The sequence below is a fragment of the Vombatus ursinus genome, unplaced genomic scaffold (assembly GCF_900497805.2).
Source record: "Vombatus ursinus unplaced genomic scaffold, bare-nosed wombat genome assembly UNPS02014158.1, whole genome shotgun sequence".
Lineage (NCBI taxonomy): Eukaryota > Metazoa > Chordata > Mammalia > Diprotodontia > Vombatidae > Vombatus > Vombatus ursinus.
In genome coordinates this window covers 4,394,043-4,412,343 of record NW_020953936.1, presented here as the reverse complement: position 1 = coordinate 4,412,343, position 18,301 = coordinate 4,394,043, and the positions used below count along the sequence as shown (strand labels likewise).

At 39.6% G+C, this 18,301-nt stretch overlaps 2 protein-coding genes across 2 annotated transcripts in view; one reads left to right on the top strand and one right to left on the bottom strand.

The window, feature by feature from the left end:
- Positions 1–4,509, top strand: part of IGFBPL1 (insulin like growth factor binding protein like 1) — a 62,221-nt gene extending 57,712 nt beyond the window's left edge. Inside the window, exon 5 of the mRNA XM_027859102.1 lies at positions 3,597–4,509. The gene's annotated coding sequence lies outside the window, so the exon portion shown is untranslated. The remainder of the gene's footprint in view (positions 1–3,596) is intronic.
- A 9,152-nt stretch (positions 4,510–13,661) lies between these two features.
- Positions 13,662–15,138, bottom strand: ALDH1B1 (aldehyde dehydrogenase 1 family member B1). Its single transcript, XM_027859112.1, is given in 2 exon segments — positions 13,662–14,152; positions 14,155–15,138. Coding segments are annotated over 2 exon segments (1,251 nt in total). The 5' UTR covers positions 14,915–15,138.
- Positions 15,139–18,301: the final 3,163 nt, after the last annotated feature.

Genomic DNA, 18,301 nt, shown 5'->3' with positions numbered 1-18,301 from the left:
TTGCCCAGGGTCACACAGCTAGTAAGTGTCAAGTGTTTGGTCTGAGGCTGGATTTGAACTCAGATACTCCTGATGTCAGGGCCGGTGCTCTATCCACTGTGCCCCCTGGCTGCCCCCGGAGCATATTTTTCATGTGGCCATAAACCACTTGGATTTCTTCATTTGAGAATTGTTTATATTCCTTGACCATTTACCTCCATTTGTTAGGAATTTTTCTCTATATCATTCCTTGCTTCTTCACAACTTTCACCCATTTCTCCCAGTTCAGCCCTCAGTGTCTGAGCACAAGCTTACAGCTGAATCTCTCCTCATACCAGTCCATCCTCCACTCAGCTGCCAAAGTGGTCTTCCTAATGCAGAAGTCTGACCATGCTATTCTCCCACTCAATAAACTCCAATTGCTCCCGATTTTCTTCAGAATCAAATATAAAATCCTCTGTTTGTCTTCCAAAGCCCTTCATAACCTAGCCCTCTCCCATCTTCCCAGTCTTCTTCTATTTTACTCCCTACCACATACTCTTTAATGCAGCCTCCTGTCTGTTCCTCAAACAAGACACCCCATCTCCTGACTCCAAACATTTTCACTTGCTATTTCTCATGCCTGGAACTCTCTCCCTCCTCATCTCTACCCCTGGCTTCCTTCAGATCTTGGCTGATGTCACACCTGTAAAAAGCCTTTCTCAACTTCCCTTAAGGCTAGTGTTCTCCCACCATTGATTATCCTCACTGTGTCCTGGATATTACTTGTTTGTGAACATTGTCTTCTTCATTAGACTATGAGCTCTTAGAGAGGAGGCTTTGTGTTTTGCCTTTCTTAGTATCCCTAGTACTGAGCACATGGTGCCTACTACATCATAGGCACTTAGCGCTAGTTGATTGACTGCAGTTAATTCCTCTTCTGCATAAGAATCAACCAGAGAGATACTTGAAAATACTTGAAAAAAAGCTATCATGTCCTTCACAGATCTTCTCTTCTTCCCTTCTTTCAACTGAATCTCTTAGATCATAATCTCTAACCTTTCTGTTCACCCAACTTGGGCAGCTTTTCAATTTATCAATGCCCTTCTTTGTCTCCAGAGATCTGGGAGATCTGACCCCTAAGGCTGTTCATTTCCAAAAAGTGCTGACTAATATTGACTTCGTCAACTTGTGGTCTTAGAGAAGATTGAGAATTGTTTCCTCAATTAGGGCATGAAAAATACCTGATCCAAATATTGCTGCTAGAAGTAAATAGCTCAGTACACCAGAGTGAATTAGCTATTAAAAGGTAACATACTAACCATGAGAGAGCTTCATTGCTATTTGATAATTTGGTGCTTGGGAAATGTACTGTGTTGGTTTATTTGGGCTATAACATAGATACACTAATTCAGTAGTGTACTTCTGAAGAGAGAGACTTAGCTTAGGAGCTGAGGCTGATAAAATAGGTATCCAAGAATTCATCATTGAGCAGAAGCTTCATCACTCTCAACTGGAGCTGCTTTCTAGCTGGCAGTGCTTTTGGTTGTAGAGCAATGATGTCATAATTTTATTACCTCTTTTTGGAAATATTTGTCTCGCTGTAGGAATGTTATGGAATCTTTGGCAAGATTCTGAACCAAGTTGTTTTTCTCCTGGAGACACCAAGGAGTGGCTGTCAATAGGCACTGTCACTTTGTGACCATGCCTTGGAATTATTTCTTCCTTAGGGATCTGAAACTCAATTGAAAGCTACAGCCTGTCTTATCCTCATTCTCTCTTTCTTAACTGAGGAAGTTTGGGGGTTATGGAAATGAGATTCAGGTTTCTTTTTGCCACATTTTGCCCAAGCATGTAGCCTGAGTACAAGTGGATGTGTGATGCCTAAGGGATGTGAGAAGCCTTGTTATAACTACTGTGGCAATTAAAAAGGTTCGAGAGACATAAATTCTGGGTAATTTAATCATTTTATCAATAAGACCAGCATGCTTATTAATAAAAGGATGGTCATTTGGCCATCTCTCTTAGACCAAAGACAATCATGGGGGTGGGCTCAGGGCTTATATGTTCTTTTAGAAGAAGAGTGACAATCAATTCTGTTGGGTTAACAATTAATGAGAGAATGACTGTTACAATGAAGGGTTGAGGGTAGCATCATATCATCCTGGGACAGAGAAACTACCTCTATACCCAGACCATCTCCAGCCTTGGGCAGTCTATTCAAACAACTTATGCCTGGGCATAAGTTTGGGCAGAACACAATGGCTATTCCACATGAGTGGGGCCTGAACAAGGAAAATCAGTCTAGTTTCAACATCATCAGTCCTTTGAGAGACTGAACCTTTTAAAATCAGGACTTTAGAAAAAGGGGAGAACCCTGGATCTCCTCAAATAATTAGTTAATAATAATCATTTCTCTCACTCTGTTTCTCATGCCACTACATGTATGCCTCAGTCTAAATATTGTTGGCACGAAACATCCTTTGTATGACTAGCAAGTCTATCCTTGATTAGTGGCCAACCACCAGGAGATACTGACCCTGAGGGAATGTAGGATGTCACCTTATGATCCAGCTCCGTGTTGCTCTGGACTCTATGCTTGGAAGCTATTAGAAGAAACTAGGAACTGTGCATGGCTCAAATAACTTGAAGGAACTGCTAATTTTTCTGTCCAGGATAGGATGTATTCCCTTTGACCTGAGTGAGAATATCCACCAGAGAAGCATCCACCTGTGAATCACCTGTCTCAGCAACAAGACTTTGTGTGGATGTGATGTACTCATTGGTTCTTCTAATATAATGGAATCTTCCTGAGGGCAGAGATTGTTTCACTTTTGTCTTTGTGTCTCAGCACAGTGTCTGGCACATAGTAGATTCTCAGTAAATGCTCTTTTGATTGTGAATGAGAAGAAATCAAACAAAGACAAGCTTGATGCTATTTGTTAATGGTGGAATGTTTCCTTTTATTTATGAGTAGGTGGTGCTTATTTAAAAAAAAAGAAATCAGGAAGGATGGATAAGTGTGCAAATCCATTGAGTTAGGGAGTCCAGCAAAGAGTTACACTAAGTTGGTTCACCACATACTCTTTGATCCAGTAGCACTGACCTCTTTGCTATTCTAGAAACAAGACACTCTATCTCTTAGCTTTAGGCATCTTCTCGGGCTGTCCCCCATACCTGGATCGGACCTCCTTATTTCTCCTCCTAGCTTCCATGTTTTCCTTTAAGTCTCAGCTGAGATCCTATTTTTTTTTATAGGAACCCCTCTTACTTGTAGTCCCTTCCCTCTCATTTTCTTCCTATTTACCCTATATAGAGCTTGTTTGTACATATTTGTTTGCTTGTTATCTCACATATTAGATTGTGGGTTCCTTGAGGATGGGGACTATCTTTTGCCTTTTTTTTGTATCCCCAGCACTTAGCACAGTGCCTGGCACATAGCAGGTGCTAAATAAATTTTTATTGACTGACTGACAAAGAATGTCTTTTAGCCCCTTGACTTTAAACAATTATAATTAAGATCTAATCTAGTCTTAAAAACTGATTCACTTTGCTGACATAAATCAAGTTAGGATTTGCCACACTGCTCTGGATTTCTTTTTTCTAAACCAATTTTTCTTCTTTTCTTTTCCTTCTAGGGTGCCAGGGAAGCTGATTACAAAATGGAGAAGAATCAATTAGTGGATTGTTTTGTTTTATTGTGTAGCATGAGCTAGAAAACACTGCCCCATTTTTACGTGCTTTTCAATTTAGATTAAAAACTAGAACAAAAAAGATACAGATGTAATTTTTAGCTGGGAAATAATGTACAAGGAAAACAAATTAAAACAAAATCACAGGCAGCTTTTGAGAAGTGACTTTCTGTAGATAACTTGTGTTTTTTTTTTCTTAAGCTGATGTCTCCCAAGGGAAATCTCTCCCTAGTGTACTTGTACACTTAGAAGTGGAAGCTTCATACTCCTGCATCTTCATTTATTCCAACTGTATAATGATTGTTTAGATGATGTGTCCTTACCTCTCAGGTGACCTTGTAAGAGGGAAAAGATGGAAAATGCATATAAAAAATTCCTTTTAAAAATTGTACTGCTTCAGGACACGGTATGAATTGTTGAGGAATAAAAGGTCCCCTTATTGTCTTGCATTCTGCTCTGAAGCATTTAATGTTCTGTCAACTACTAGTTAATGAAACCTACAAGGCACCTGCCACAGACTTACTTTAGGCAATCAAGATGCTAATTTTTAAACATAGGTTTCTATCTGAGGAGCAAACTTTTACATTGTTTGGTGAACATTGTATTAGAATTACAGTATTAGATGCTAACTGTATCTAGTGAGATATGAAAATAGAAATGTTGTAGTAGTATAGATTTTGCTTTTAGATGCTTCTACCCTGTCCATGAATATAATGGGATAATTTTTTAAAAAATCATTGCAGATATGAGCTACATAAAGTGACCCCAGATGCCTAAAACTTGTTGTTTGTTTAGTCATGCCTGACTTTTCATGACCCCATGGAGTTGTCCATAGGATTTTCTTGGCAAAGACACTGGAGTGGTTTGCCATTTCCTACTCCAGTGTGTCCCCATTTTGCAGTTGAGGAACTGAGGTAAATAAAGGTCACACAGCTAGTAAGTATCTAAGGCTGAATTTGAACTCATCTTCCTGATTCCAAGCCCAGTGCTCTAACTACTTTGCCACCTGGCTGCCTGTCTAAAACTCTAGACTCAGGATATTAACTCACAACACTTTTTTACATTAGGCCTATGATATAAGCAGTGCAAATGTTTTTACCCCCATTTTACAGATGAGAAAAATGAGAGTAAGGGAAAGTGAAATGTGGCTTGTAGGTGTCAGAGCTAGGATTTAAACCTTGGTCTCTTGATTTCCAAACATGGTACTCCTTTCCTTTACAGCACCCTGATAGAAGAGAGTCCACTCCTCTGGTTAAAAATAGATGGACTAAATTTCAAACTTTGGAGATTCTTTTTAAGCCTAATCTGATATTTTAAAACCAAAGATCTATGCTCTTTTGGGAAAAATCATGGTAGACTAAAGTCATGGACATTACTTTTCTTTGCGATCAATTTTATGAGTACATTCTGATTTAGGGCTTTCTGTAGAAAGTGTTAACAGTGCTTTCTAGGTGACTCCTGTACTTGAGGAAATGTAGTAGTTCGAGAAGGCTGGTGGCCTATTGAACACAGCTGAAATGCAAGACTAGTAAACATTCATACTTTAAAGGGTAAATGCATGTTTTATACCACTAATGTGGAGTTTAATCACACATCCTGGTCCCTTGAATGAAGTAGTATCCATAGCCACAGAACAATTAAGTAATGTTCAGAATTTGATGAAATGGCATTACTATACAACTCCATGTCCACTAATAATTAAATACACTAAAATCAATGTGACTGACCTAATACATGACTAAATAAAGAATATCTGAATCAAATCTCAATCTAGAGGAGATTGTGAAATCTCCTTTTTTGGAAGATTTTAAAGAACAGGGAAGCTCTACCTTTTAAAAATGGTTTGGTAATGCTTTTTTTTTTAAATATATCACTGTCACTTCTAATAACTTTCACCCACAGAACCCTTCCTTGTCACAAATAAAAACAGCTAAGCAAAAGAAAGCATCAGTGCAACAGCATCTAACGGCACCGTGGTCCACCACCTTGACCCTGAGAGGAAGGAAGACTAGTTCCTTCTCTCCCTTCTGGAGCCAGAATTTGTCACCTAACTCTGCCTTTAGTGGTGTAAGTAAAGCCTTGATTGAAGACACAGAGTAGACCAGCAGACCTTCCAATCCTCGATTTCACAGGGGTTGGGGTGCTGGGAAGGAGCAGTATCAACATCTTTATTGTCTGCAAAAATTCAGTTCACGCTATAAAGGCCCAGTCTTCAGGATCAAAACTATTTCTCAGCCATTTTGATGATACTGGAAGCCCTAGCTGCTTTTCATCTTTCTGAGGGACATCTGTAGCCATTTCTGGAATTTTCATATCCCCAAAAGTGTAATAATTTTTTTAGATACCTTAGTCCTTCTTCCGCAGTGTTTACACTGTGACATCCTAAAGATTTCCTCAAGTGGGGAGACTAGAGGCCAGGAGATTTTGTGATATGGTTGCTGTTGTGATTTTTTGAGAAAAAAGCTGTTTTCTAATCCTAAATTTTTGCTAGTTTATTTTCATAAGATACTGTGATGTCACATAGTTCTGTACATTGAAAATAAACTATTTTGAAGTTGTCTATTCAGTCTCGTTGTTTGGAATTAGACAAATAGACTTGTATTTATTCTATTGTAATGGCCCCTTCATTACCCTTTCAAATCTCCCATTCTCATTCACATGACCGTGCTCTGGTCCTTCTTTACTTCACACTTTAATACACACGCAGGTGTATTAAATACATTAAAACATTATTACATTAATAAATAATTAATACGCCATCTAACTGGTGTGTGTTTACCTCCCAATGCTCCCTTTCCATTTTATCCTGAAGACACCTGGAGGCTAATAAATCTTCTTAATACTTTCCTTACTTCCTTGTGAACATACTTATCCCTTGCCTTATGTTATGCGTTGTTTGCTTATTTTAATATTTCTTTCTTCTGTGGTCCTTTCTCCCAGTACTTATCAATTCCAAAGGTATTCACTTTCATCTTAAGATTAAAACTACTTCATGAAGATCAGAAATAGCTTTTTAAGGCTCTTTATAAAGGCAGTCCCATTTTTTTAAAAAAATTGATTCTGATGTTTTGATTCTACTACAAAATATTTGGCAATGAATCATATTTTACAATTGAATTAGTTATTTACTGTTTTATGGTGGTTTTATTTCTTGCTTAAGTGTAATTAGTAGCAATAAACTTTTTTTACACATTGCTGACAGTACTTATATTTGATGTCATATCTACATAGCTAAGCTTCAGGCTAATTGTAATACTGTTGTCAAAGACTTGGTTGATGGTACTCTCTAATCTCTGCTCATAATAACTAAATTACTGGAGTGTGACATTACAAGTAATAAATGTATCGTGTATGATACTTTATACATTTACATAAAATGTGCTACTTTTGGCATTGGGCTATATTTAATAGGAACATGACAATTTTTATTGTGTAGATCCATTAAAATATTCATAAACCATTAAAAATTGATTCTGAGAAAGAAAGTTTTGAAGGAAAAAAAGTATGCTGTTGAATTATGTCTGACTTTTTGTGACCCTTTTTGGGGTTTTCTTGGCAAAGATACTGGAGTGTTTTGCCATTTCCTTCTCTAACTCATTTTATAGATGAGGAACTGAGGCAAACAAGGTTAAGTGACTTGCTCAGGGTCACACAGCTAATAAGTATCTGAGGCCTAATTTGAAGTCAGGAGATGAGTCTTCCTGATTTTAGGCCTGGTACACTATCCACTGTGTGGCCTAGCATCCTGATTTAAAATACGCATACACATTCACACACACACACACACACACACAGACATATACATACATATATATACACATATATGTGTATATAAAAATTTTGCAATGAATAGTTAAAATATATTCAATATGAAAAATCTTAACTGAATGCTAAAAGCTAGAATTAACCTTGGAGATCTTGTTTAACCTCATTTTATTCATAAGCAAACCGCAGTCCAAAGAGCTCAAATTATTGACCTAAGGTCACACTGCTAAGAAATGTCAGAAATGGGACTCAAGCCCTTGCCTTCTGACTCTTAGAATAGAGGTCTTTCCCTTATGCCAATCACTCTTCTTGGTAAATAGCTTATAAACATTCAGAAAATGCTTATTGTGTGATATTTGTTAAGTAAAACTACACCTTTCTGGTACCTGAAGACCCACAATGAATTCAGGATTCTGGGATTCCCTCAGCTAGATGTATAAAAATTGGAGGCTAGACATCTATCTACATACTAAAGCAAAAAAAGGCACGGAGGAGGATAAGAGAGGATAGTCAAGGGAGGAGGCAGTAAACATTGGCAGCCAGGAGGTATAGTAGATAGAGTGTATCAAACAGCTAGGTGGTGCAGTAGATGGGCCTGGAGTCAGGAGGACCTGAGTTCAAATCCAGCCTCAGATACTTACTCCTCTGTGATCCTAGGCAGGTCACTTAACCTCTGTTTCCCTGAGGTTCCTCCACTGTAAAATGGTGATTGTAATAGTACTTCCACCATAAGGTTGTTATGAAGATTAAATGAGAGAATATTTATATAGCCCTTAGCACAGTGCCTGACACTGACATCATAGGCTCTTAATGATTATTCTCTTCCCTAGTCAGTTTGAAGAACTTTAGTGACGCCAATGTCATGATGTCAGCTCTAGTCATCCTGGCTCCAGGGATGAAACATTCTTTGGCACCATCAAAGTCTTTGGCACTGTCAAATGGTTCATCATTAGAAGCTGATAGGATTTGTCAGTGTAAATTTCATTAAGAAAGATGCATTACCATTCTTTGCTGCTGCATTCCAAGAACCATGAGATTGTTCCATCTAACTTACTGATGAGACCTTCCATACGTGTCTCCTCCATTAAAATGTGAGCTCCTTGAAAGCAGGGGCCATCTTGCTTTTTCTATTTGTATCTCTCACACTTAGCATGGTGCTTTGCACATACGAAGCACTTAATAAATGCTTCATTCATTCGTTGAAAGTAACTTGGAGGTATTTAGTGCAATATTATTTCATTCCTGGGCAGGCTTCTCACTATAGAGGAAGACTCATCTTTGATACCTGGCAGATGCTGACTCTGTTCCTTTGAAATCAAAGGCAGGCTAGCAGAATACAAAATGGAACAAGGAAGTATGTGTGATCAAGGGCAAAATAAGAGGTAACAATAATAGCTCATATTTATATAGTGCCCTAAGGCTTACCAAATCATTTCTCCATGATGATTCTAAGAAGTAGGTGGTATAATTGTTATGCCCATTGTATAGATGAGGAAACTGACAGTCAGAAGGGTTAGGTGATTTTCCTATGATTACACAGTTGGAAAACATCACACAATAAATGTTATGATCTGAGTAGGAGAGAGATTACTATGAAGTGAAGAGTTAAGGGATGGCTTCACAGGGAAGCTAGAAAATTGGCCTTCTGCTTTCAAGAAATAAGAGAATTTGGATGGGAACAGCAGGGGAAGACATTCTGGATGGAGGGAACAACATGAGAAAGACATGGAAAGTGAGGACGTCCACATGGTGAATTTGGAGGACATACTACTTTAAAGCAGGAGAAATGCTGTTTAATCCATAGGATGGTTTCAGATGCTATTATTTAGCATTCTATTATCATTTAATCATTCTAAGTAATTAAACTGTTTTCACAATTGGCCAGAGAGTACACATATCATTATGCCCAATTTAGAGATGAGGAAACTGAGTTTCACAGAGGTTTAGTGACTTGGCCATGGTTACAGAGCTGGTATCTGACTCCAAGTCCACTGAACTTCATATGAACCTAGCTCCCCATAAGTGCCTCTCCATTAATTTTCTTTTTTTAAATTTTATTTTTTTAGGCAATTGGAGTTAAGTGACTTGCCCAAGGTCACACAGCTAGTAAGTGTCTGAGGCCAGATTTGAACTCAGGTCCTCCTGACTCCAGGGCTGGTGCTTTCTCCACTGTACCATCTAGCTGCCCCCTCTCCATTAATTTTCAAACAGAATGAATCCTCAAGGGTACTGGAGATTACTTATCCCCATAGATATTCTTTTTGAACTAACAGTTTCTTGTTTATAATGGTGAACGGGATAGGCACAAACCACTGTCTTGTATCCATGTCTCCTCTTCTTCTGTAACATAGCCACAATACTGGCACAAGCTTCCATCACTTCGCTATTGTAATGTTAATAATAATATTATTATTATATTAGCAATAATAATAAGAATAAAAGACTATTGCAGTAGCCTGATGGTTGGTCTCCCTGACCCAAATCTCTCCCCTCTGTAGCTCATCTTTCACTCAGCTGTCAAATGTCATTGTCATCTTCCTCTCCCACCTGCTGCCTCATCCCTTATTCAACTAACCAATGGCTCCCTATAGCCTCCAGGATGAAATAAAAAATCTTCTGTCTGACTTTTAAAGTCCTTCCTACCTTACCAATCTTCTTACACCTTACATCCCTCCATAAAAATCCCCCATCTGGTAACACTAGATAACCCTCTATTTCCTGACTCTAGGCATTTTCATTGGCTGTCCTGTTCCCCGCCCCCCATGCCTAGAATCCTCTTCCTCCTAATCTCTGCTTCCTGGCTTCATTCATGTCTCAGATAAAGTCTGACCTGGGGGCCATCTCCAGTCGTCCTGATCTATATCTGGTCACTAGACCCAGATGGCTCCAGAGGAGAGAGTGAGGCTGATGACTTCGCACAGCCCTGCCTCACTTAAATCCAAAATACTTGCACATCATGGCATCATCTCCCTGATGTCATTGTCCTCCTTGAGAACAAAAGAGAAACCACGAAGTCCAACCTTCTGCAAGACGCTTTTCCTGGTCTTCCTTAATCTTAAGTGCTTTCCTTCTCAAACAGAATTTGGAGTCTCTCCTTTGCTCTAAGCGCCTTCAAACTTGACTGATACTGATTTGTAAACTCTGTGAAGGGAGGTATGGTGTTCTATTTTTATTCTTTTTATTTCTAACACCTAGTATGGTATCTTGTATACAGTTGACACTTAATACTTGTATGTTGATATTATAGAAGCACTTCTTGCTGGAAAATTACCAAATTTCCCATGAGGCTCCAGACCATAAAGAGGGGCCTCAATGAAGTTTTTAGGACTATAATTCCTAAAAGACCCTATGGCTTTTGGGCAGGGTACCTGCAGTGGAACAATGACAGAGAATTCTAAGAAGTTAGAGTAGTCCCACGGAGAAGACAGCAATGATGGCACCTGCTGCCATAAAATGGACAACCAATGTGTAGTCTTTGTGCCAGTCACTAAGAGCAGGCTGAAAGCAGGCAAAGAGGACCTCTCTATATGACTGAGATGATATACACTGGCAGATGCTCCAAGTGGAGATCCAGATGCCATATATGACCCCCAAACTTTGGTTTGCCTATCCGAGAGGCTTGGCCTTGATCTCTTCACAGTGGAGTATGAATATTGGATGGAACTTTTTGGTCACTGCATAAAGATAAGGCCTAGATCAAGGCTTTTTAACCTGGGAGTTGTGAACATTTAAATAATATTTTTATAAATACGGTTCAGTATATTTGATCTCCTTTGTAATCCTATATATTTTATGCATCAAAAAATTATCCTGACAGGGTACACAGGCCTCAACCAGACTGCCTAAGGGGTCCAGGACACAAACAAGGTTAAGAACTCCTGTCCTAAACCCTGGAGCCCATGGGCTGAGTATTTTCCCGTTCTTTACTCTTTCATTTGGTTAAAATTAAATATTTTACTTTTAAAGTTCATGTTCTTTCTTTTGTTTCCTAACATGATAAAAACCTAAAGGTAGATGTTTTTAGAAGGTCAAAAGTAAGTTAAGATTGGGGCTTAATCCAAATGAGATATAATGATCATCTGATACACTGAACCTAGTAAACCTTGGGATTTCAGAGTTGATGGCTACATTTTGTGAGACAACATGAATGTTACTGAACTTCTACAGAGTTTATGTCAAGCTAAATCTACCTGTCCATTGTGGGGAAAATGGAGGGAGGTGAGAGGAGTAATATTGATGGACCAGGGTATAAATTATTTAATCCAACCTATAGGTCTAAACAAGTAAATTACCTTGTTTACATTGCCTCTAACATTGAGCAGCTAGGTGGCGCAAGGGATAGAGTGTTGGCCCTAGAGTCAGGAGGACCTGAGTTCGAATCTAACCTCAGGCACTTACTAGCTGTTTGATCCTGGGCAAGTCACTAAACTCTGTTTGCCTCAGTTTCCTCATCTTTAAAAAGGAACTGGAGGAGGAAATGGCAAACCACTCCAATATCTTTGCCAAGAACACCTCAGATGGGGTCACACAGAATTGGAGGTGACTGAAATGACACAGCAACCAGTAGTAACATTGAACTAGCGGGCTGCTTTGAGATTTGTATTTTCATAGTCTAGCATATAATAGGATTTAACAGCAGTCATTTTTTTTTCTTCCAGTACGGATCAGCAAGCTAGGGAAGTTGACTCAAGGAATTATGCATAACTGTGCTGAACTGCCATTGTGTGCTTGGGTTATGGTGAATAGCCGCTAAGATTACCCAGCTATTGGAGAAATGATACTCAGCAGTTGAACGAGACCCTTATCAAGGACTGGATTTTTTGGGGGTGGTGGTGGTGGCAGTAGCGATATTAGGAAATCATTGAAGGAACTTTACCCAATGCTGTGGACTCTATGGAGGGGGAGGGAGAAATGAGAGAAATAATAGGTATAGAGAAAAGTCTCAAGTTTCTTCAACTGTAAAACAAGAAGGCTGGAATTGGTGGGCTGTAAGGTCACTTCCAGGGCAGCAGGATGTTGCAGTGGATAGAGTGCTGGTCTTGGAGACAGAAAGACTCATCTTCCTTAGTTCAAATCTGGTCTCAGACACTAGTTGTGTGACCCTGGGTGAGTCACTTAACTCTGGTTGCCTCAGTTTCCCCATGTTTAAAATGAACTGGAGGAGGAAATGGGAAACCATTCCAGTATCTCTGCCAAGAAAACCCCAAGTGGAGTCAAAGAGAGCCAGACATGACTGAAATGACTCAACAGCAACATAACAATGTCACTTTCAGGTCTAAATCGATGATCTTATGAAAAGAGGAAAGCAAAAAAGAAGGGGGTATATTAAAAATTTGGAAACTGCAGTTCAAAATTTGGAAGAAGATTTCATACCAAATCCTAGGATCATAGATTTAGAGCTGGAAGGGAGAATAGATAACATCTAGATCAGGGCCTCTTGACTTTTTTTGTTCATAGGCCACTTTGGCAGTCTGTTGAAACTTATAGACTCCTCAGAATTTTTTAAATGCATGAAAGAAAATACATAGGATTTCAAAGGAAACCAATTATGTTGAAATAATGAGGTCATTTTTTTCTCATCCAAGTTCATGGATCATCTGAAACCTGGATGTGTGTGGACCCAAGTCAAGAAGGCCAGATCTAGTCCAACCTCTCATTTTTCACATGAAGAAACTGAGGCATAGAAAAGTGAAATGACTTGTACAAGGTCACACAAATAATATGTGGTAGAATTTGAACCTGGGTCCTCTCACTAATATTTCAGAACTCTAAACTATCTTGCCTCTTATATTCATAATGTGTTTGTTTAATTAAGTCACATTTTTGATACGTCCGTTTGAAATGCACCAACATGGTATATGTGGAGACAATTATCATTTTATAGCATGTATTTATAGAAAACCAGAATTTATCAATTGTATCTTTTTAAAGGAGGTAAAATTAAGTACAAATCAGTAGCAAAGGGGAAAGAGATTTAGGTTGTAAGTTAGGAAAATAAAAACAAACAAAACTTTAACAAAATTTTAAACCAAAAAACCCAACAAATTCAAGTGAAGAAGAATCAAGTTTGGAAGAATCTGCCAGTTTTCAAACTTTTGGGTACTTGAGGTATGCCAAAGTCTACCTTTTAGTCAGAATCATTGTCTTTCTGAAAGTAGACACATTGAACAAAAGAGAGATTAGTAAAACCCAGGTGGTTTTAGGATCTACTGGATCCTGATCCGTGAGGACTGTGATGTTCCTTTTTCATGAATTTTTCTGAGGAATTTTAATTGTTACAGTCTTTATCTCCACATATTCTTTGAGACCATCTTCCCCTAGCTCTCTTCCATTTCCAGATTCCTTGAAGCCTCCAAAAGGAGTGTGTCCTGTTACAATGTTAAAGGTATTGACCCACACTGTTCCAGCTTGCAGGGCTTGGGTCAAATACATAACTTTGACCAGGTCCCTGGTAAAGATTCCCGCTGCTAACCCATACTTGGTATTGTTGGCCCTCTTAATAACCTCACTGATCTTTTTGAACCTGAACAGGGGCTGCACAGGCCCAGAGATCTCCTCCTTGGCAATCCTCATGTTGTCTCATACATTGGCAAAGACAGTGGGCTTGATGAAGAAGCCCTTCTCCCCAAAGTGCTCTCCCCCACACATTATCTTAGCACCTTCTTTCTGGCCTACTTGGATGTAATTCAGAACCTTTTCAAATTGTTTCTTGTCTACCTGGGGCCCTTGCTGCTCAAAGGGTCAAAGGGATTCCCAACTTTCCTCTGCTTGGCTTTTTCTACAGACCTTTCAAGAAATTCATCATAGATTGAGTCTTCCACAAAGATCCGAGAACCTGCACAACAACACTGACCCTTACTGAAGAAGAGTGCTTCATGGCACTGATCCACAGCAAAACTTATGTCTGAGTCTGCCAGGGCGATACTGGGGCTTTTCCCACCGAGATTCAGGTTAGACTCTGCTGCTGCCTTCTTGATCAGGTGCCCAACCTCTGTAGAACCAGTAAAGGCCACTTTATCAATGTCCGTGTGTTGGGCCACAGCAGCCCCTGCGGTAGGCCCATAACCTGTGATGATGTTTACAACGCCAGGAGGAAAGCCAGCTTCTTTGACCAAGGAGGCAATGTACAAGCCAGTGAGAGAGGTCTGTTCGGCCAACTTCATGATGACGGTATTGCCGGTGGCAAGGGCTGTGCCAAGTTTCCAGCTTTGCAAGGCCAATGTGAAGTTCTATGGAACAATCTGGCCACACACCCCAATTGGCTCATGCCTTGTGTAGCTGACGTGTTCTCCATCTGTAGGGATAGCCTTTCCATGGTATTTGTCTGCCCAACCCGCAAAGTACCAATACACATTAATGGCTTCATTAAGGCCTATGATATGTAAATCTTGGAAAGGCTTGCTACTGTCCAGGGTCTCTAGTGAAGCCAGGTAGATGCGATCTCTCTCTACCAGGTCAACTAGGTGGTAAAGTAAAAGGCCCCTCTGAGAAGCATCCATAGCTGTCGCTATAGTGACCCCAGCTGAAAGATCTCCCGGGCAACTTTCACAGCCAAGTCTACATCTGCCTTATCACCTTCAGCCACGTGAGTGATGATCTCTCCAGTTGATGGATTGATTGTTGGGAATGTCTTCTTGCTGATTGCATCCCTCTACTCATTATTGATGAAGAGTTTATTATATCAGATTTCCAGCTGTAGCACAGGGTTGGGAAGAGATGCAGCAGAGGAGTAGGGAGCAACCCTGCTATAAAGACAGGATAACCTGGGGGCCAAGAGATGCAGCGTGGTACTTCTAGAGGAGGAAAAACAAAAGTTACCTTGAGTCATTATGTTTAAATGCACCCCTCTTGACAAAAGATCTATATTTGTAATCTTGTTACTTGGAATTCTGAGAGTGTTTCAGATTATAATGAACTCTATAGGAACTTGCCTTAAAAAGTAAGTACCCTATTTTGTAAGAGCGAGTTCCTGTCTCACTGTATCAAAGCACAAAATACGTGTTTTGATTCACTGTTTAATGCTATACAAATTTTGGAAGGACAAATCCTTTGCCTGATTACTCTTATGACTAAAAGCTTACATTTGTTGCATGATGGGTAGCTAGGCAGTGTGAGTGTGTGTGTGTGTGTGTGTGTGTGTGTGTGTGTGTATGTGTTTGTGTGTCTGGAGTAGTGAACTGGACCCTATGGATCATATGGGAATATAATTCATATTACATATGTTGTGCAGGTTCAAGATGTTGAAGGGAGTAGAAATTGTGATATAAGATTATTTTTTTAAGGATCTGGGGGATGGGTAGGCTGGAGAGGAGATGATTTAGGGATTTTATGATAGCTGCCAAGAATTGGAAGGACTGTCATGGGGAAAAGGGAGTCACCTTCTTTTGTTTGTATTCATAGGGCAGAATTAGACAAATCAATGGAAGTTGTGAAGAGACAAATTTAAGCTGAATGTAAGAAAAACTTCCTGCCAATTGGAACTCCTCAAAAGTGGAATAGTTGGTCTGGTTACATGCTGCATTTCTTTTCATGGGAGGCCTTCAAGCCCAGACTGGACGACCACTTATTGGGGATACTATAAAGGATTCATATTGGACTGGGTACCTTCTGTGATCTCTTTCAATTTGGAATCAAATCAAAACAGGAAGCATTTATTAAGTGCCTACTATGTGCCAGGCATTGTGCTCAACACTAGAGATACAGAGAAAAACAAAAAATTGTCCCTGATCTCAAGGAGCTCACAGTCTGGTGGGGGAGACAATATGCAACCAACTATGTGCAAATAAGATTTATACAGGAGAAATTAGAGATAATCAACCAAGGGAAGGAAGCAGCGTTAAGATGGAATAGGACAGGCCTCTTGGAGAAGGCAGGATTTTAGATTCTCTGTAATGCTGAATAAAGCTCAGTATCTTGACTTACAGAATCAAAGGATTTGAAAGCTGGAAAGCGCTTTACAGATCAAGTCCTGGCTCCGTTTGACCCTGTGGGTTCAATTATCATCTCAATGTAGATGACTCCCAATTCTAGCCTCCGTTGCCAACTGCCTGCATCTCTGCCTGTATGCCCAGTAGGTGTCTAAAACTCAACATGTTCCAAACAGAATAATGTTTTTAATATTTTAAACCAATGATTTGAAGAAACATAGATGGAATTCTTATCAGATTTGTGGATGACACAAAGTTGAGAGGGATGGCTAACATATTAGATGACTGAGTTGGGATACCCAACAATTCTGACAGCTAAGGCATTGGGCTTAATCTGGTTGAAAGATAAATGTGAAGTGTTATACCTGGATTGCAGAAAACAAAACAAAAAACAACTTCAGATGTACAAGATGAGGGAGGCATGTTTAGACATCAGTTTGTCTAAAAAAAATCTGGAGGCTTTGAGACTACAAACTTAATGTGAGTCAACAGTGAGACAGGTAGTAAAAAAAAAATACATACAGAATAATTGAAAGTAATCCGAGGGAAGACCTAACATTGAGGGGGATCAGAAAACATTCCTTGTAGAAGGTGGGATTTTAGCTGGGACTTGAAGGAAGCCAGAAAGAAGAGATGATGAGGGAGAGGATTGAGAGCACTGGTAGACAACCTGTGAAAATGCACAGTGTCCGGAAATTAAGTTTCTTATGGGAAGAACAACAAAAGGTCAGTGTAACTGGATCACAGAGTATATAGGAGTAAGTTAGTTAGAGGCATAAGTTAATTAGAAAAATAGGTGAGGGGCAGATTATGAAGTACTTTGAATATCAAATAGAGGATTTTATTCTGGAGGTAATAGGGAGTGACTGGAGTTTACTAAATAGGATGGTGTTGGTGGTGTTGGTGACATAGTCAGACCTGTAATTTAGGAAAATCAGTTTGATAGTTGAATGGAAGATAGACTGCAGTAGGGGAGAGAGTTTAGATGGGGAGATCAATCAAAAGACTATTGTAGTAGTCTAGGCATGAAGGGATGAGGGCTTCCACCAGGGCGGCTACAATGTCAGAGGAGTAAAAAGTTAAGAAGAGATTAGAGAAAAGGAAGTGGAGGCAAAAATGGTAAACTCTTTTTCAAGGAGTTGAGCCCAAATAGAGATAATGGCTAGTGGGAATAGATGGATCAAGTGAGAATTTTTTGAAAATGGCAGAGATGTGGGCATGTTTATAGGAAGTAGAGAAGTAGTAGGCAGAGAGGGAGTGGCTGAAGATTAATGAGAGTGGGGATGATAAAGGGAGTGAAGGGCTGGAGAAGATGGGATGGAATGGTACCACTTGTACATGGAGAAGGTTAGCCTTAGTAACATGGGCCACCTCTGCATGGGAGACGGGTGGAGGAAGAGATAATAGGAAATGAGATGGATAGGAGAGGTGAAGAACCTTTAACAAATGACTTCAATTTTTTTTCAGTGAAATATGAGGCAAGGTTCTCAGCTGAAGAGGGGAGGGGGGCTTTGGGAAATGAGAAGGGATGGAAAGTTTTGGAAAAGTCAATGTGGTAAGTGGGATAGTAAATGAATTATTGTCCTTCAGTCATTTCAATCATGCCCAACTCTTCATGACCCTATTTGGGGTTTTCTTCATAAAGCTACTGGAGTGATTTGCCATTTCCTTCTCCAGCTGATTTTACAGATGAAGAACTGAGGCAAACAGATTTAAGTAACTTGTCCAGGGTCACATAGCTAGTAAGTATCTAAGGATGGATTTGAACCCATGAAGATGAGTCTTACTGACTCCAGGCCCCAAAATCTATCTACTCTTTCAACTAGCTGTCCTCAGTGAGTCGATTAGGGAGGTGTAAAAGGATTACCTTGGGGCAGTGAGAACCCAGTTTTACATAATATATATTTGTAGTGGACCTAGTCAGCACATTTCATTATTTTCTATAACTTTGTTCAGTAG